The sequence below is a fragment of the Trichomycterus rosablanca genome, chromosome 5 (assembly GCF_030014385.1).
Source record: "Trichomycterus rosablanca isolate fTriRos1 chromosome 5, fTriRos1.hap1, whole genome shotgun sequence".
Taxonomy (NCBI): Eukaryota; Metazoa; Chordata; class Actinopteri; order Siluriformes; family Trichomycteridae; genus Trichomycterus; species Trichomycterus rosablanca.
Window position 1 is genome coordinate 39,304,133 of NC_085992.1, and position 21,025 is coordinate 39,325,157.

General features: G+C 41.2%; 2 protein-coding genes across 4 annotated transcripts in view; one reads left to right on the forward strand and one right to left on the reverse strand.

Annotated features, from left to right (window-relative positions):
• Positions 1–1,843: 1,843 nt before the first annotated feature.
• On the forward strand, positions 1,844–16,754 carry st3gal7 (ST3 beta-galactoside alpha-2,3-sialyltransferase 7). Of its 2 annotated transcripts, none has more exons than XM_062996156.1 (7): positions 1,844–1,918; positions 2,037–2,218; positions 7,901–8,021; positions 9,848–10,173; positions 12,865–13,051; positions 13,158–13,298; positions 15,875–16,754. In XM_062996156.1, the coding sequence occupies exons 2-7, from the start codon at positions 2,088–2,090 to the stop codon at positions 16,109–16,111; spliced, it is 1,143 nt and encodes a 380-aa protein (XP_062852226.1). In that variant the 5' UTR covers positions 1,844–1,918; positions 2,037–2,087; the 3' UTR covers positions 16,112–16,754. The 2 variants fall into 2 exon arrangements, with proteins under 2 accessions (XP_062852226.1, XP_062852227.1); XM_062996157.1 differs by having other exon boundaries at positions 1,849–1,918; positions 2,015–2,218.
• Positions 16,755–18,436: 1,682 nt separating this feature from the next.
• hps1 (HPS1 biogenesis of lysosomal organelles complex 3 subunit 1) overlaps positions 18,437–21,025 on the reverse strand; it is a 49,080-nt gene continuing 46,491 nt past the window's right edge. For both annotated transcript variants that reach the window (XM_062995175.1, XM_062995174.1), the window contains exon 18: positions 18,437–18,858. In XM_062995175.1, coding sequence (XP_062851245.1) covers positions 18,696–18,858 — 163 coding nt within the window. In that variant the 3' untranslated portion in view covers positions 18,437–18,695. The remainder of the gene's footprint in view (positions 18,859–21,025) is intronic.

The following is a 21,025-nucleotide window of genomic DNA, read 5'->3' on the forward strand; positions in this document are numbered from 1 at the left end:
AATTACTGACTGTAGTCCATCTGTTTCTCTACATACTTTTTTAGCCTGCTTTCACCCTGTTCTTCAATGGTCAGGACCCCCACAGAACCACCACAGAGCAGGTATTGTTTGGGTGGTGTATCATTCTCAGTACTGCAGTGACAATGACATGGTGGTGGTGTGTTAGTGTGTGTTGTGCTGGTATGAGTGGATCAGACACAGCTGCGCTGCTGGAGTTTTTAAATACTGTGTCCACTCAGTGTCCACTTTATTAGACACTCCTACCTAGTTGGTCCACCTTGTAAATGTAAAGTCAGAGATGATCGCTCATCTATTGCTGCTGTTTGAGTTGGTCATCTTCTAGACCTTCATCAGTGGTCACAGGACGCTGTATACAGGGCGCTGTTGGCTGAATATTTTTGTTTGGTGGACTATTCTCAGTCCAGCAGTGACAGTGAGGTGTTAAAAACTCCATCAGCATTGCTGTGTCTTATCCACTCATACCAGCACAACACACACTAACACACCACCACCATGTCAGTGTCACTTATGTGCTGAGAATGATCCACCACCCAAATAATACCTGCTCTGTAGTGGTCCCTGACCACTGAAGAACAGCATGAGAGGGGGCTAACAAAGCATGCAGAGAAACAGATGGACTACAGTCAGTAATTGTAGAACTACAAAGTGCTTCTATATGGTGGAGCTGATAAAACAGACAATGTATGTAGAAACAAGGAGGTGGTTTTAATGTTGTGGTTGATCGGTGTATAATTCACTTATTAATACTTTACACAAAAGTCAATTTATCTGATTCCACTGGCAACAAAATAATTTACATTTTTGTTTAATATTTTTAAGGTTTTTAATTACACTTTACAAAGTTCTTTTTTTTTAAATAAGAAAATGTACCAGAAAATGAACCATACCTGCTCACGTTTATTCAGTACAGCTTTTTTGGTACACTTCTGTGGTGATCCACAGGATAGACTCCATCATTTAAAAAAAAAACTGCAACAAAATAATTATTTTCCCTTAACTTACAAATAAGGCCTTATAGACAAATCTATAATGTTAGTAAATGTTTCTCTCTGTATGATATAATAAGCTTTTACTGTATATGACAGTTTGTTCTGTATTAAAATATGACTCTGATCTATAGATAAACACACTGCAATGGATGATGTGGTTAGGGGTGGTGTGTGTGCTCTTATACCACCCAGCAGGAATGTAAAGCCCACAGCCAGCACTGCGTGACACGTGGGTTCAGGAGTTGGACACCACAGTGACACATGACCATCCCTTAGTGCTATGAGCATTTTACGATTTTACAAGTGTGTCCACTCAATAAACACACAGTTTTGGGGGATTATGTTAAGGGTGGTCTGGAGGATACTTTATTTAAATACACTTTATGTTATGACAGGACATGTGGAAAGACTCCGAAGACAAGGAAGACCAAGAATGAGTTGGATTGACATCACAACACAGATTGCATTATCAAGGGCTAGTTCACTACAAGCGACACAAGACAGAGGGTATTGGAGAAACATGACCCATCTGTGCAGCCAACCATCACAAAGCAATGACGGCTAGTGACATGACGTGACAAATACACTTTAATATTTTTATATACAATGTTTTATACTGTATATATTTATGCACGTGGGTAAAAGTGATACCCAGGGAGCTTTATTCACTTTTAAAAGATGCCAAAATGTCATCTTTTAATGCCATTATTTATGGACATGTGAGAAGTGTATGTGTGCATGAGGTTACTCTCAGACAGGTGAATCATTAACCCTGGCTGTCAGGGATCAGTCAGTGATAAACACTCACATAGCAGATTTTACTGAGTTTACTGAGTCACTGAGCTGAACTCTTCACCGCTGTCTCTGCTCCTCCAAATCCAAATGAGTAATAACGGCTCAAAAACCAGGTAAGTCTACCAGAATTTTTTCCAAACCTGGCAGGACTCGCTTTTTGTAAGATGAGGTGTTGGAATGTTTCCAGATTTGATGGTTTTATCGTGTAGGCTTATGTCATGCTGATTACAGGAGGAATGATTAGGAATCGTTTGGAGTGGGGTGGAACTCTGATCATAGATCATGACTTTCAAGCACCTGAGTGTAAAGACACATGAGGAAGACTGTTCTCCATTGCTGACTGAAGCCAAGTGTTCCAAATGTCCCAACACTAAACACAGGAGGACAGATCCACCAGAATTCTTACTCAGCAAGTGAGTTCAAACATGACATTTTTGTGAATGACAATGTAGAGTTGGAGTGAAACATCTGCATATACTAAAGGAACATGTACAGTATGTCATGGCAGTATTGGGATTTGTTCCAATATACATTAATATCATTAATATGGTACCAAAAAATGTGATTATGATTTACTAGAGTTTATGACTTTACTAGTACAAGTACATGGCCTCTAGTCTAGCTGTAGTTAGTCATTATCATTAAACAAGAATCTGTTATTTATTCATTGTCTTCAACCTTTATTTAAGTACAAAGTTTTCACTTATTAACTTCATTGCGGGCGGCACGGTGGCTAAGTGGGTAGCACTGTTACCTCACAGCAAGGTCCTGGGTTCGATCACCAGGTGGGGGCGGTCCGGGTCCTTTCTGTGTGGAGTTTGCATGTTCTCCCCGTGTCTGTGTGGGTTTCCTCCGGGTGCTCCGGTTTCCTCCCACAGTCCAAAGACATGCAGTCAGGTTAAATGGAGACACTAAATTGTCCAAGACTGAGCTCAATATAACCTTGTGAACTGATTAACCTTGTGTAATGAGTAACTACCGTTCCTGTCATGAATGTAACCAAAGTGTAAAACATGACGTTAAAATTCTAATAAACAAACAAACATTAACTTCATTGCATTTTGTAAATATAGACAACCTTCAACACACTCAAAGTTTGGAAGGGGAAAAATACGCTTACCAATTCCACAATAAGCAGGTGATGTGGTAACAGGTGGGTCCGTGGGTCAGCATGTTTTTGGACATGTTTGTTTATATATACAAATTAGTACAAACTACAGTAATGTTTGCAATGCTCAAATGGTGCTCTAGCCCACCACCAATAAGATCTGGGTTCAAATCTCAGCTGTGCTATTGGCCACACAGTCTACACAGACATGATTGTGTACAGGGGTTGGACAATGAAACTGAAACACCTGGTTTTAGACCACAATAATTTATTAGTATGGTGTAGGGCCTCCTTTTGCGGCCAATACAGCGTCAATTCGTCTTGGAAATGACATATACAAGTCCTGCACAGTGGTCAGAGGGATTTTAAGCCATTCTTCTTGCAGGATAGTGGCCAGGTCACTACGTGATGCTGGTGGAGGAAAACGTTTCCTGACTCGCTTCTCCAAAACACCCCAAAGTGGCTCAATAATATTTAGATCTGGTGACTGTGCAGGCCATGGGAGATGTTCAACTTCACTTTCATGTTCATCAAACCAATCTTTCACCAGTCTTGCTGTGTGTATTGGTGCATTGTCATCCTGATACACGGCACCGCCTTCAGGATACAATGTTTGAACCATTGGATGCACATGGTCCTCCAGAATGGTTCGGTAGTCCTTGGCAGTGACGCGCCCATCTAGCACAAGTATTGGGCCAAGGGAATGCCATGATATGGCAGCCCAAACCATCACTGATCCACCCCCATGCTTCACTCTGGGCTTGCAACAGTCTGGGTGGTACGCTTCTTTGGGGCTTCTCCACACCGTAACTCTCCCGGATGTGGGGAAAACAGTAAAGGTGGACTCATCAGAGAACAATACATGTTTCTCATTGTCCACAGCCCAAGATTTGCGCTCCTTGCACCATTGAAACCGACGTTTGGCATTGGCACGAGTGACCAAAGGTTTGGCTATAGCAGCCCGGCCGTGTATATTGACCCTGTGGAGCTCCCGACGGACAGTTCTGGTGGAAACAGGAGAGTTGAGGTGCACATTTAATTCTGCCGTGATTTGGGCAGCCGTGGTTTTATGTTTTTTGGATACAATCCGGGTTAGCACCCGAACATCCCTTTCAGACAGCTTCCTCTTGCGTCCACAGTTAATCTTGTTGGATGTGGTTTGTCCTTCTTGGTGGTATGCTGACATTACCCTGGATACCGTGGCTCTTGATACATCACAAAGACTTGCTGTCTTGGTCACAGATGCGCCAGCAAGACGTGCACCAACAATTTGTCCTCTTTTGAACTCTGGTATGTCACCCATAATGTTGTGTGCATTGCAATATTTTGAGCAAAACTGTGCTCTTACCCTGCTAATTGAACCTTCACACTCTGCTCTTACTGGTGCAATGCGCAATTAATGAAGATTGGCCACCAGACTGATCCAATTTAGCCATGAAACCTCCCACACTAAAATGACAGGTGTATGTCCCCTGTATGTCTAAGGGTGGAGGGTTGAGGCCCCGCAATGGATCGGCACCCTGTCCACTGCTTTGTGTGTATATCTAAAGGGGGAGGGTTGAGGCCCTGCAATGGATCAGCACCCTGCCCAGGACTTTTTCCTTGTCCTTTTTTTCAGTGCTTTCCAGTGAAAGAGGACCACTGTGACCCTGACCAGGATAAAATATTTTTCGGATGATAAAAATGAAATGAAAAATGGAATTCGGCTGGTCACTGAAAACAGTGAGCACACTTACTAGGGCACCTCCCAATGGCTAGGCTATTTCGCAACCCCCGTCCCCAGACATAGCCATTGTGTCTGTGTAGATGCCCAACTCGCCAATAGCAGTGCTGAAATTCGACCCTGAATCTCAGCAGTTGAGAATTGGTATGTTTTATTGTTGCACCACTTGAATAAGTGTTTAATAGACTTTAACAAATCACTGATTCTTTATTGTAATGCATTTAATCACAAGTTTTAAAGGCGCTCAGGTGGCACAGCGGGATAATCCGCTAGCACACCATCGCCGAGATTCTAAACTCCTCGGCCATATAGCGGGCATAAGGCAGGAATGACCGGAATATGTGGGCGGGGTGTTCAAATACTGTGTAAGGACCCTGATTGGCAGATAGAGGCACCTGTGCAGAGTGCATGGGTGGAAGAGGGTTCAGGGTTAAGGGCTGTGTGCGGGTTGGAGGAGGCGTGAGCAGCAATATACCCACCTCAATTGCAAAAACCGGGGATCCCCAGCAGCAGAAGACAAATTGACTACACTAAATTGGGAGACAAAAAACATATTTTATATATACAGTATATATATACAGTGTATCACAAAAGTGAGTACACCCCTCACATTTCTGCAGATATTTAAGTATATCTTTTCATGGGACAACACTGACAAAATGACACTTTGACACAATGAAAAGTAGTCTGTGTGCAGCTTATATAACAGTGTAAATTTATTCTTCCCTCAAAATAACTCAATATACAGCCATTAATGTCTAAACCACCGGCAACAAAAGTGAGTACACCCCTTAGTGAAAGTTCCTGAAGTGTCAATATTTTGTGTGGCCACCATTATTTCCCAGAACTGCCTTAACTCTCCTGGGCATGGAGTTTACCAGAGCTTCACAGGTTGCCACTGGAATGCTTTTCCACTCCTCCATGACGATATCACGGAGCTGGTGGATATTCGAGACTTTGCGCTCCTCCACCTTCCGCTTGAGGATGCCCCAAAGATGTTCTATTGGGTTTAGGTCTGGAGACATGCTTGGCCAGTCCATCACCTTTACCCTCAGCCTCTTCAATAAAGCAGTGGTCGTCTTAGAGGTGTGTTTGGGGTCATTATCATGCTGGAACACTGCCCTGCGACCCAGTTTCCGGAGGGAGGGGATCATGCTCTGCTTCAGTATTTCACAGTACATATTGGAGTTCATGTGTCCCTCAATGAAATGTAACTCCCCAACACCTGCTGCACTCATGCAGCCCCAGACCATGGCATTCCCACCACCATGCTTGACTGTAGGCATGACACACTTATCTTTGTACTCCTCAACTGATTGCCGCCACACATGCTTGAGACCATCTGAACCAAACAAATTAATCTTGGTCTCATCAGACCATAGGACATGGTTCCAGTAATCCATGTCCTTTGTTGACATGTCTTCAGCAAACTGTTTGCGGGCTTTCTTGTGTAGAGACTTCAGAAGAGGCTTCCTTCTGGGGTGACAGCCATGCAGACCAATTTGATGTAGTGTGCGGCGTATGGTCTGAGCACTGACAGGCTGACCCCCCACCTTTTCAATCTCTGCAGCAATGCTGACAGCACTCCTGCGTCTATCTTTCAAAGACAGCAGTTGGATGTGACGCTGAGCACGTGCACTCAGCTTCTTTGGATGACCAACGCAAGGTCTGTTCTGAGTGGACCCTGCTCTTTTAAAATGCTGGATGATCTTGGCCACTGTGCTGCAGCTCAGTTTCAGGGTGTTGGCAATCTTCTTGTAGCCTTGGCCATCTTCATGTAGCGCAACAATTCGTCTTTTAAGATCCTCAGAGAGTTCTTTGCCATGAGGTGCCATGTTGGAACTTTCAGTGACCAGTATGAGAGAGTGTGAGAGCTGTACTACTAAATTGAACACACCTGCTCCCTATGCACACCTGAGACCTAGTAACACTAACAAATCACATGACATTTTGGAGGGAAAATGACAAGCAGTGCTCAATTTGGACATTTAGGGGTGTAGTCTCTTAGGGGTGTACTCACTTTTGTTGCCGGTGGTTTAGACATTAATGGCTGTATATTGAGTTATTTTGAGGGAAGAATAAATTTACACTGTTATATAAGCTGCACACAGACTACTTTTCATTGTGTCAAAGTGTCATTTTGTCAGTGTTGTCCCATGAAAAGATATACTTAAATATCTGCAGAAATGTGAGGGGTGTACTCACTTTTGTGATACACTGTATATACCGATCAGCCATAACATTAAAACCACCTCCTTGTTTTTACACTCAATGTCCATTTTATCAGCTCCACTTACCATATAGAAGCACTTTGTAGTTCTACAATTACTGACTGTAGTCCATCTGTTTCTCTGCATGCTTTGTTAGCCCCCTTTCATGCTGTTCTGTTCTTCAATGGTCAGGACTCTCCCAGGACCACCACAGAGCAGGTATTATTTGGGTGGTGGATCATTCTCAGCACTGCAGTGACACTGACATGTTGGTGGTGTGTTAGTGTGTGTTGTACTGGTATGAGTGGATCAGACACAGCAGCACTGCTGAAGTTTTTAAGCACCTCACTGTCACTGCTGGACTGACAATAGTCCACCAACCAAAAACATCCAGCCAACAGCGCCCCATGGGCAGCGTCCTGTGACCACTGATGAAGGTCTAGAAGATGACCAACTCAAACAGCAGCAATAGATGAGCGATCGTCTCTGACTTTACATCTACAAGGTGGATCAACTAGGTAGGAGTGTCTAATAGAGTGGACACTGAGTGGACACAGTATTTAAAAACTCCAGCAGCTGTGTCTTATCCATGCATACCAGCACAACACACACTAACACACCACCCACATGTCATTGTCACTGCAGTGCTGAGAATGATCCACCACCTAAATAATACCTGCTCTGTGGGGGTCCTGACCATTGAAGAACAGGGTAAAAGCAGGCTTAAAAAGTATGTATAGAAACAGATGGACTACAGTCAGTAATTGTAGAACTACAAAGTGCTTCTATATGGTAAGTGGAGCTGATTAAATGGACAGTGAGTGTGGAAACAAGGAGGTGGTTTTAATGTTATGGCTGATCAGTATGTATATTTATGTAAACAAAGAAGCATGAGCTTATCATTCAGTCACAAAATAATGGTGAGGAAAATATTGAACTTGACATCAATGACTTTCATAAATGAATGTATTTTTTACTTTGCATTTGTACTGTAAAACTATTAATGATTGTTTTAGTAAAAAAGTACAGTAATGTCTATTATCTTTCTGTATAGACGACAAAATATTGCCCTGAGTATTGCTCTTCTTCTGAGCTGTTACTCAGTAATTCTTGTTCCAGCTTATTTGCCTACAAAACAACCCACTTTGACTGAAAGCTCCACAGAGGAGTTCAAGGTACAGAAATAACATTCTATAATACAATACTTGTCATTTTGGTCAAAATAACCTCATAAATATGATGATAATAACTTATATTTTTATCTGGTGGGTTTACTTTTTAACCATACAAGCCATGTACAGTGTATCACAAAAGTGAGTACACCCCTCACATTTCTGCAGATATTTAAGTATATCTTTTCATGGGACAACACTGACAAAATGACACTTTGACACAATGAAAAGTAGTCTGTGTGCAGCTTATATAACAGTGTAAATTTATTCTTCCCTCAAAATAACTCAATATACAGCCATTAATGTCTAAACCACCGGCAACAAAAGTGAGTACACCCCTAAGAGACTACACCCCTAAATGTCCAAATTGAGCACTGCTTGTCATTTTTCCTCCAAAATGTCATGTGATTTGTTAGTGTTACTAGGTCTCAGGTGTGCATAGGGAGCAGGTGTGTTCAATTTAGTAGTACAGCTCTCACACTCTCTCATACTGGTCACTGAAAGTTCCAACATGGCACCTCATGGCAAAGAACTCTCTGAGGATCTTAAAAGACGAATTGTTGCACTACATGAAGATGGCCAAGGCTACAAGAAGATTGCCAACACCCTGAAACTGAGCTGCAGCACAGTGGCCAAGATCATCCAGCGTTTTAAAAGAGCAGGGTCCACTCAGAACAGACCTCGCGTTGGTCGTCCAAAGAGTGCACGTGCTCAGCGTCACATCCAACTGCTGTCTTTGAAAGCTAGGTGCAGGAGTGCTGTCAGCATTGCTGCAGAGATTGAAAAGGTGGGGGGTCAGCCTGTCAGTGCTCAGACCATACGCCGCACACTACATCAAATTGGTCTGCATGGCTGTCACCCCAGAAGGAAGCCTCTTCTGAAGTCTCTACACAAGAAAGCCCGCAAACAGTTTGCTGAAGACATGTCAACAAAGGACATGGATTACTGGAACCATGTCCTATGGTCTGATGAGACCAAGATTAATTTGTTTGGTTCAGATGGTCTCAAGCATGTGTGGCGGCAATCAGGTGAGGAGTACAAAGATAAGTGTGTCATGCCTACAGTCAAGCATGGTGGTGGGAATGCCATGGTCTGGGGCTGCATGAGTGCAGCAGGTGTTGGGGAGTTACATTTCATTGAGGGACACATGAACTCCAATATGTACTGTGAAATACTGAAGCAGAGCATGATCCCCTTCCTCCGGAAACTGGGTCGCAGGGCAGTGTTCCAGCATGATAATGACCCCAAACACACCTCTAAGACGACCACTGCTTTATTAAAGAGGCTTAGGGTAAAGGTGATGGACTGGCCAAGCATGTCTCCAGACCTAAACCCAATAGAACATCTTTGGGGCATCCTCAAGCGGAAGGTGGAGGAGCGCAAAGTCTCGAATATCCGCCAGCTCCGTGATGTCGTCATGGAGGAGTGGAAAAGCATTCCAGTGGCAACCTGTGAAGCTCTGGTAAACTCCATGCCCAGGAGAGTTAAGGCAGTTCTGGGAAATAATGGTGGCCACACAAAATATTGACACTTCAGGAACTTTCACTAAGGGGTGTACTCACTTTTGTTGCCGGTGGTTTAGACATTAATGGCTGTATATTGAGTTATTTTGAGGGAAGAATAAATTTACACTGTTATATAAGCTGCACACAGACTACTTTTCATTGTGTCAAAGTGTCATTTTGTCAGTGTTGTCCCATGAAAAGATATACTTAAATATCTGCAGAAATGTGAGGGGTGTACTCACTTTTGTGATACACTGTAAGTGCCAAAACAGACATTACTTACTCCTGATCACATAAGTCAACATTATGTTCATTCTTCCCCAGGCTGTAGTTAACAGTTCAGCAGTGTTGCTGTCAAATCCATGTAAAAGTGGCTGGACCAAGGTACAGCTACAGAAAGTGCAGAGGTTCCAAAACCTGCTTCAGATTCCTGTATTCCTGCATAATGGAACAGGCTTTTGGGATATGCCACCTCCACTCGGTCTACAGGGCACTAAGGAGACTTTGGTACAGACACTTAGAATTCTGCCCAACTATGGGCTGCCTTCTGGCTCAGATAAGTGTAGAAGATGCATAGTGGTTGGGAGTGGTGGAATCTTACGTGGCAAACATCTTGGAGCCCATATTGATAAATATGACATTATCATCAGGTATGTGGAGCTACTTCACAATTTATTTAAACGTATATAGCACTTAAGAGTAGACATACTGTTATAAAGAAGCTATACAGATGACAGCAACTCTGAAACAGCATGTAAAGCAAAATTTTATAAGGTATAACTTCTAGGATGTTACATACATCGACCAGCCATAACATTAAAACCACCTCTTTGCTTTTAAACTCACTGTCCATTTTATCAGCTCCACTTACCATATAGAAGCACTTTGTAGCTCTACAAATACTGACTGTAGTCCATCTATTTCTCTACATACTTTTTAACCTCCTTTTACTCTGTTTTTCAATGGTCAGGACCCCCACAGGACCACCATAGAGTAAGTATTATTTGGGTGGTGGATGATTCTCAGCACTGCAGTGACACTGACATGGTGGTGGTGTGTTAGTGTGTGTTGTGCTGGTATGAGTGGATAAGACACAGAAATGCTGATGGAGTTTTTAAACACCTCACTGTCACTGCTGGACTGAGAATAGTCCACCAACCAAAAATATTTTTTTTTAAAACAGCGCCCCGTGGGCAGCGTCCTGTGACCACTGATGAAGGTCCAGAAGATGACCAACTCAAACAGCAGCAATAGATGAGCGATCGTCTCTGACTTTACATCTACAAGGTGGACCAACTTGGTCGAAGTGTCTAATAGAGTGGACAGTGAGTGGACATGGTATTTAAAAACTCCAGCAGCGTTGTTGTGTCTTATCCACTTATACCAGCACAACACACACTAACACACCACCACCATGTCAGTGTCACTGCAGTGCTGAGAATGACCCACCACCCAAATAATGCCTGCTCTGTGGTGGTCCTGTGGGGGTCCTGACCATTGAAGGACAGCATGAAAGGGGGCTAACAAAGCATGCAGAGAAACAGATGGACTACAGTCAGTAATTGTAGAACTACAAAGTGCTTCTACAGTGGGGGAAATAAGTATTTGATCCCCTGCTGATTTTGTAAGTTTACCCCCTTACAAAGACTTGAACAGTCTATAATTTTTATGGAAGGTTTATTTTAACAGAGAGAGACAGAATATCAACAAAAAATCCAGAAAAAAAACATTAAATAAAAGTTATAAATTAATTTGTATTTAATTAAGGGAAATAAGTATTTGATCCCCTACCAACCAGCAAGAATTCTGACCCCCACAGACCGGTTATGTGCTTATGAGGCACACAAATTAGTCCTGTCCCTGTATTAAAAACTCCTGTCACAGAATCAGTTTCTTCCGTTCAAATCTCTCGAACACCATGGGCAAGACCAAAGAGCTATCAAAGGACGTCAGGGACAAGATTGTAGACCTGCACAAGGCTGGAATGGGCTACAAGACCATCAGCAAGAAGCTTGGTGAGAAAGAGACCACTGTTGGTGCGATAATTCGAAAATGGAAGAAATACAAGATCACAGTCAATCACCCTCACTCTGGAGCTCCATGCAAGATCTCACCTGGTGGGGTAAGAATGATTCTGAGAAAGGTGAGGTCAGCCCAGAATTACACGGGAGGAGCTTGTCAATGATCTCAAGGGAGCTTGGAGCAGAGAAATGCTGGATATGACCCCAAGAAGAAATAACTCAATTTTGGTCTCATCTGACCATATCACATTCTCCCAAGCTTTCTCTGAATCATTCAGGTGTTCATTGGCAAACTTCAGACGGGCCTGTACATGAGCCTTCTTGAGCAAAGGGACTTTGCGGGCACTGCAGGATCTCAATCCATTACGGCGACGTGTGTTACTAATGGTTTTCTTGGTGACTGTGCTCCCAGCTCCCTTGAGATCATTGACAAGCTCCTCCTGTGTAATTCTGGACTGACCTCACCTTTCTCAGAATCATTCTTACCCCACCAGGTGAGATCTTGCATGGAGCTCCAGAGTGAGGGTGATTGACTGTGATCTTGTATTTCTTCCATTTTCGAATTATCGCACCAACAGTGGTCTCTTTCTCACCAAGCTTCTTGCTGATGGTCTTGTAGCCCATTCCAGCCTTGTGCAGGTCTACAATCTTGTCCCTGACGTCCTTTGATAGCTCTTTGGTCTTGCCCATGGTGGTCGAGAGATTTGAATGGAAGAAACTGATTCTGTGACAGGAGTCTTTTATACAGGGACAGGACTAATTTGTGTGCCTCATGGGCACATAACCGGTCTGTGGGGGTCAGAATTCTTGCTGGTTGGTAGGGGATCAAATAGTTATTTCCCTTAATTAAATACAAATTAATTTATAACTTTTATTTAATGTTTTTTTTTCTGGATTTTTTGTTGATATTCTGTCTCTCTCTGTTAAAATAAACCTTCCATAAAAATTATAGACTGTTCAAGTCTTTGTAAGGGGGTAAACTTACAAAATCAGCAGGGGATCAAATACTTATTTCCCCCACTGTATATGATAAGTGGAGCTGATAAAATAGACAGTGAGTGTAGAAACAAAGAGGTGGTTTTAATGATATGGCTGATCAGTGTATTCAGCTTAAGCATGAGAATAATTGTGCCTAAAATACTGGATTTACTGTATATTATCAGATAAATGCAATGGATTATTAAGCTTCTCCTTGTTGTTACCATTAAACAATACTATCATTTTAATGATTTTATTTTTTACCCAAATAATTCATACTTAAGAATATGATTAAATGCTAATTAATAATAATCTTACATTTTGTAAATTCCACCCCTTTAGATTAAACAATGCACCAATATTTGGATTTGAAAAAGATGCAGGCTCAAGAACCACCATCCGATTGATATACCCTGAAGGAGCCCCTATTTCCAAACAAGAATACCAAAACACAGATATAATAGCATTAGTTGCATTCAAGAGGCTGGATTTAGAATGGCTTTCCTCTGTCGTGACCAGAAAACCTTTGGTAAGCTGTCGAGATGCTTCTTTATTCAGCTCATCCTACTGCAGTGTTTTTATATGTAAAACTGTCATTAAAATATAATTAAAAATAAAAATGTATTTCTCTGTAGAGCTGGTGGTCTAAACTGTGGTTCTGGAGGGATGTGATTAATGAGATTCCACTGGAGCCAGGAAACTTTCGCATCCTGAACCCTGAAATACTCAAAAGGATATGGAATGTGCTGCTAACGTACACAGAACTACAAAGAAAGGTACCAACAGATACTGATTATGCAACATTACAATGACAGATCTACTTAAACACTTCACTTCAAAAGTAGTTGAGTTTTAAGCAACATAACATCTACCATCTGGTTGGCGGTGTTTCTGTTCATGTCAGGTGGACCATGGAGAAAGCATTGCTACAGAACTTTCCACTACTCGATTATCACAACAGTTCACGTTTTATTTTGTAAATGTTTGCTGGACTTTTTGCAGATGTAGCTTAGTTATTTTTTGGGGTGATATTTGAGGAGCCATTTAATCCATTTCCAAGCATGGTGAGTCAGTAGAGTCACTGGCTTAAATTATATATACAGTAGTGTTCAAAAAAATAGCAGTGATTTCAAAAAACCGAATAAAGCACAAAATCATTATAATAACTTTTATTTCCATAAATGCAAATGCATTGAAAATACTCCACTTTCAATTCTAAATCAAAACATTATTAAAATTTAGCCAGTTTGCGTTCATCCTTTACAGAAAATTAAGAAAAATGAATATTAGGTTGTTCAAAAAAATAGCAGTGCCAGCATTTTTCTTAAAAAAACTAAAAAAAATGTATCTATAACATGAAAAAATGTTTGAGGTTTCACTTTACTTTAAATTACTGAACTAATATTTAATATAACAATTGTTTCCGAGATCTGTGTTGCATGGAGTCGACCAACTTCTGGCACCTCTGAACAGGTATTCCAGTCCAGGATGATCAGACTACGTTCCACAGTTCTTCTGCATTTTTGGGTTTTGCCTCAAAAAAACACGTTTCAGATTTCAGCCCACAAGTTCTCTATGAGATTGAAGTCAGGGGATTGGGCTGGCCACTCTATTACCTCAACCTTGTTTGTCTGTAATCAAGATGTTTTGGGTCATTGTCATGTTGAAACACCCATTTTAAGGACATTTCTTCTTCGACATAGGGCAACATGATCTCCTCAAGTACTCTGATATATTTAAACTGATCCATGATCCCTCGTATGAGATAAATAGGCGTAACACCATGGTATGATAAACATCCCCATATCATCATTTTGTACCACCATGCTTTACTGTCTTCACAGTGAACTTTGGCTTGAATTCAGTGCTCAGGGGTCGTCTGACATACTGTCTACGGCCACTAAACCCAAAAAGAACAATTTTGCTTTCACCAGTCCACAAAATGTTCAGCCATTTCTCTTTGGACCAGTCAATGTGTTCCTTGGCAAATTTGAACCCATTCAGGACACGTCTGTTTCTTAACAACGGAACTTTGCAAGGAGTTCTTGCTGGTAAATTGGCTTCACTTAATCATCTTCTGTACTCACTGGTAACTTCAGATGTTCCTTGATCTTTCTGGAGGTGATCATTGGCTGAACCTTTGCCATTCTGGCTATTCTTCGATCCTTTTGAACAGTAGTTCCACGCTTCCTTCTGCATCTTTCAGGTTTTGGTTGTCACTTCAAGGCATTTGAGATCATTTTAGATGAGCAGCCAATAATTTGCTGCACTTCTCTGTATGTTTTTTCCCTCTACAATCAACTTTTTAATCAAAGTACGCTGTTCATCAGAACAATGCCTGGAACAACCCATTTTACCCAGTATTTCAGAAGGAATTGAGCTATGACCAACCTGTGCAACATTTGCCCCCTCCTACCTTAAATAAGGGCCAAAACTGACACCCGTTCTTCTGCATAATTAATGACTTCACCAATTAAACTCCTCACTGCTATTATTTTGAACAACTCCCTTTCAATCAATGCTTCGATTACTCATAATGAGCGGCATGCATGTTCTAATTGTTGGGTTTGTTTTGTTTTCATTACTCTACTACTTTCAAGTAAATTTTTTGCTATGCAGAAATATCACTTCTACTAAAAACAGTGATTTATCAGGTTAATGGTGTTGGACTGCTATTTTTTTGAACACCACTGTATATTTGGTGTGCTAGTGTGTGTTGTGCTGGTACAAGTGGATAAGACACAGCAGTGCTGATGGAGTTTTTAAACACCTCACTGTCACTGCTGGACTGAGAATAGTCCACCAACCAAAAATATCCAGCCAACAGCGCATCGTGGGCAGCGTCCTGTTATCACTGATGAAGTTCTAGAAGATGACCAACTCAAACAGCAGCAATAGATGAGCGATCGTCTCTGACTTTACATCTATAAGGTGGACCAACTAGGTAGGAGTGTCTAATAGAGTGGACAGTGAGTGGACACTATTTAAAAACATAGTCACTGCGAGCGGCACGGTGGCTAAGTGGGTTGCACTGTCGCCTCACAGCAAGAAGGTCCTGGGTTCGATCCCCAGGCATGGCGGTCTGGGTCCTTTCTGTGTGGATTTTGCATGTTCTCCCCATGTCCGAGTGGGTTTACTCCGGGTGCTCTGGTTTCCTCCCACAGTCCAAAAACATGCAAGTGAGGTGAATTAGAGACACTAAATTGTCCATGTCCTTGTGAACTGATGAATCTTGTGTAATGAGTAACTACCGTTCCTGTCATGAATGTAACCAAAGTGTAAAACATGACGTTAAAATCCTAATAAAACGAACAAACAAACAAATATTGAAAAGTATTTTTCTCTATTGCAGATTGTGCCTACCCTGGGCATCGGTGGTGTGGTGTTAGCACTGCAGCTGTGTGATGAAGTGAGTCTGGCAGGTTTTGGTTATGACCTGAAACATCCTGGAGCATGGCTGCACTACTACGAGACTCTGCGCATGGACCACATGATGGTACAAGTTGTGCATGATGTCAGCGCCGAGGGCAGCTTCCTTCGAGACCTGATTAAAGCCGGGGTTGTGCATGACCTCACAGGGGCACTGTGATTATCTAACAGCGTTTGCACGTTGAACATGACACTGCTTCTTCATCCTCGTGGGGCTATTATTAGACATTCCAGGGACAGAAAGAACAAGCAATGGCTTGTTTCAGTGGTAAGATGTAAAGCAATGTGAGGTACAAAAAGAAAAACAGTATGATCAAAAGAGGTGCCGAAGAGTCCTCTAGCATCAATGAGTCTTGACACTGTGATGTGAATTTGTATGTACACATATTTATTATAAATTTTAATAATTTAGCAAAACATAAGAGCAGGCAGCACAATGACACAAACATACAGAAGGTGAACTGGCTACTCTAAATTGTGTGCAATAATGGCTTAGCACCTTATTTAGAGACCCTTACTTGTGTCTAGTACTTTTGGGTGGCATTAGAATCACCCAGCCTGTGAATGAAATAATAAATAAACTAATTAATGATTATTTTATTTATTTGGTCCCACCACCAGACATCTTCTGGGTGGTTATATTAATGATTCTGACACAAAATGATGAAACAAAATAAATACATTGAAATGACACCTAGAAAATATCTGTATTTTTATTAGAATTTTCAGTTCTTACTTTGAATTTATGAATTATTATTAACCATGACTGTTGCATGGATGCAATAAATTATTGCTCATTAAAATCCTGTGTTTGTCATTAAAGTACTAAGATATATTCATCAGAATGACAGGCCTTCTACTACACACAATTCAGTTTTTTTAATATTGTGAATGGGGAATGAGTGGTAAATAATTGTAAAATACGAAAATTGACCAAGTGTAAAAAAACTACAAACAGGAAAAAAGAAAGGGGGGGTGCTGCAGTGTTTTCAGCAATGCTCAAACGTAGGAGTAATTTTTTAATCTCCTGCAGAAATGCTTGAAAGAAAACGGTCACTTCTGGCTTTCTCCCTTTTTCTCCCGATGTTTAGCATGTCTAATTTTTACCCAATTGCATTATGCTTCCTCTCTACTGGTGCTGACCCCGACCCCGATTAAGGAAAGCTAACTGACACACGCCCCCTCCGACACGTGTGCAGTAGTCGACTGCATCTTTTCACCTGCACGAAGCGAGTTCTTATGCGGATCGGCCTTGTGCACGGAGAGCCACACCCTGACCAGCATTATTCCTCTACTCTGTGCAGATGCCATCAATCAGCCAGCAGAGGTCATAATTGTATCAGTTATGAGGAGTCCCTATCCAGCATTTCCCTCCCTGGATGAACAACAGCCAAACGTTGTTCATATAGCCAACCAGCCCAGCCGGATGACAGAGCTGAGATTCGATATGATGTATTCGAAATCCCAGCTCTGGTGTGCTAGTGTATTTTACCAATGCACCACCTGAGCGGCTCACTTCTGGCTTTTTTAACAGCGGAAATTGTTAATGACTTAAACATTTAAAACGCAGAACCACTTTCAGGAAGAATAAAATGGTCCAGTGATATCAGATGTATTCTGCAGGGAGATAATGCAACTCAAATGATAATATGGTAATATAAACTAGAATGTGCAAGTTTTGCACTTGGGTGCCACTACTGGTAGAACTTGGAATCCAGGGTTTGGATCTCGGCAGGGTTATTGGCTCCTAGGAAGTCTACAGGGACATAATTGGCTAATGTCTGAGGATGGAAGACAGATGAAACAGCCTAGCTATTGGAAGGTGCACTTGTCAGTGAGCCCTCAATGCCGATCCCAAGCCTAGATAGAAATAAGAGGGTTGAGTCAGGGAGGGCATCCCGCTTGAAAGACTGTGCCAAGTCTGGAATGCAGACCAGATCTGCTGTGGCAACCCCTATATATGGGAAATTATCAGCAAAGAGGAGGTCTGTTATGGATCCTCTGGCTTTATTCTGAAGGTGGTTAAATGTGACCATTACTCTTTAATTTCATTTAAAGGTAAATAAATGTAGCTTTAGAAGGCGAACTTCATATCGACACTTTATCCTCAAAAAGTTTCCACACTTTTATATTTTCGTTGGAAACAATGAGGGCGGGTGGGAGGAGAAATAATTGGTCGTGTCGGAGAGACTGAGAGAGCTTATAGTCCGGATTTAGCGCCATCTGATTTCCACCTCTTTGGTCACTCAAAGAAGCTTTACGGGTAAGATTTTCATGTGATGATGTGCAAGCAGCGGTGCATCAGTGGCTACACGCTCAACCAAAAACATGTTTTGCTGATGACATTAAAAAGTTATAAAATCCTTTGGAGGGTGACTATGTAGAAAAGTGGTTTTTTTAAGTGAAAAGAACAAAATTGTTTATTAAATTCTTAATAAATAGGGTTAAAAAAAATTTTGCTTCACTAAACCTACTAGTTGGGCAAGCAAAATAAATAAATCAGAATCTTCGAAAGGACTTTTCCAGAACCTAAACAAATAACCTTAATTACATGTCATTAAGGAACAGTAAAAAAATACCATTTGTTTATTACTATCGGACAGCAGTTCAGGAACAGGAATCATCTGTACACAATATATGGCCACAACACGGGGAGCCTAGTGGATTAGTGCAGCACATTTTAACAGCTGTGTGAATACTGACAGTGTCATGAAACCATCCAGAGTCCAGAACTCAGCAAGTGCTCATAAGAGAGGAATGCGTGTTGGCTCCCACAGCTTGCGGGCCAGCTGGCTGCAGTGCTGCAGGATGTACTCAGGAGGGATCACGCCCAGGTGCACGGTCAGCAGCTCGTAACACTTCACCACCTCATTCTGGTGATTTTTACTGTAGTAGCGCAGCAGCTTCCTGTGGGAGAAAAGAGCTGTTAACTCTTAGAGACCCAGCCTATTTTTTTTTGCAATTTTTTCCTGTTGTTTTGCCCCAGTGATTAGTCTGAATCTCAAATCTGAATCTTATTAATGAAGCCACATACACAGAGGTGTTTGATGTGCTGTGTGTTGTGACATTCACCTCATCAGTAGTATTAAAATGATCTACCATTTAAGCCACAGTAGCTCTTTGTTGGTCAGTATCATACATCATAGCTTTCAAATCCTCTGGCATCAATGAGTCCTGGCCACTCAATAACCTGTCAGTGATTTGTGGTTTGTCTGATAGTGGGTAGTCACCACGGCTGACTGAGCACTCCTTGCTGTGTTAGCGAATCATCAACCCATTTTTCTTGGCAATAAAGATTTGGCCTTTATCATAGTCAGTCTGATCTTTAAGCTACAATGAGCATAACACTTAGTATATCCTTGACTATAACACGGCCAAATGTTATGACAAAGGCAAATTTTTTTGGAAGGGGGTGGTCCTAATATAATGGCTCATCAGTGTATTTAGGACCATAACAATGTAGCAGATACATATTATATTTTACCAGTACTACCATTATACACGTTGTCTGTTTATTACACTGTGAGTCAGAGATGTCCACAAGTCACAAAATACGAGTCCGAGTCGAGTCACGAGTCTTTAGGCTAGAGTCCGAGTCAAGTCACGAGTCAATATAATATACACAAAATATATATTGCAAGTGTAGCCTAGAAATAATCAAATAATCTGTAAGTTCAGATAAAAAACAACAACAGATTAGCGACTGTATTTTGCCATCTTACTTTTTTTTTTTTTACTGCCTTTATTTTCCTAGGTACCAGTTAAAAGCTTAAACTGATGTTTTGTTTGCATTGCAAATTACTGCACAGCGGCCAAAATCCCAAACACAGCAAAAAATTCATAATACTGCTTACCTTAGCTTATGTTCTTCCCGATGCTATTAAATTTATAACAGTGTGTCCCATTAGGAATATAATCCGTTATTTTGTAAATGTGCTTATAATTAAAAACCTCCAAACTTTTCCTGGTTGTGAAGTAAAACACTAACTTTTCGTTAGAAAGCCAATCAAGTGTTTCATTGACAATCATCTGTGTGATGCTGCAAACTAAATACATACAAATAACAGCATTTCTTACTAAAAATTACAATCAAAGGGTCTGATTGGTTCAGAAAGCGGTTCTTAAAATCATTAGCGTCAATTCTGTCGGCGTGTTCCATTCACATTATATGTTACTGTAAAGTGCACTACGTAGGGTATTCCACCATTTTAAGTAGGGAGCGACGCTTTATCACTTCGCCGGAAGCTGGAACATTTACCCATTGCGTGCGTTGCGGGTTAAGACAGCCGGAGCATTATTAGAGAACAGAAGGACACAATCAGAATGATGTCGGATCGCATATGTATATACATATATACATATACAGTACAGGCCAAAAGTTTGGACACACCTTCTCATTCCTGTGGTTTTTCTTAATTTTTTTAAATTTTCTACATTGTAGATTAATACTAAAGACATCCAAACTATGAAGGAACACGTATGGAATTATGTAGTAAACAGAAAAGTGTTAAACAAACCAGAATATGTTTTATATTTTAGATTCTTCAAAGTAGCCATCTTTTGCTTTAATGACAGATTTGCACACTCTTTGAAATTTTCTCAACCAGCTTTATTAGGTTTCCACCTGGAATGGTTTTCAATGAATGTTTGTGCCTTGTCTAGAGTGAATTTTTGGAATTTGTTGCTTTTTTAATGTGTTTGAGACCATCAGTTGGGTTGTGCAGAGGTAGAGTTGGTAAAATATAAAACATATTCTGGTTTGTTTAACACTTTTTGGTTCACTACATAATTCTTCATAGTTTGGATGTCTTCAGTATTAATCTACAATGTAGAAAATAAAAATAATCAAGAAAAAACATTGAAGAGAAGGTGTGACCAAACTTTTGGCTGGTGTGTCCAAACTTTTGGCCTGTACTGTATACACACACACACACACACACACACACACACACACACACACACACACACACACACACATACATATATATATATATATATATATATATACAGTACAGGCCAAAAGTTTGGACACACCAGCCAAAAGTTTGGACACACCTTCTCTTCAATGTTTTTT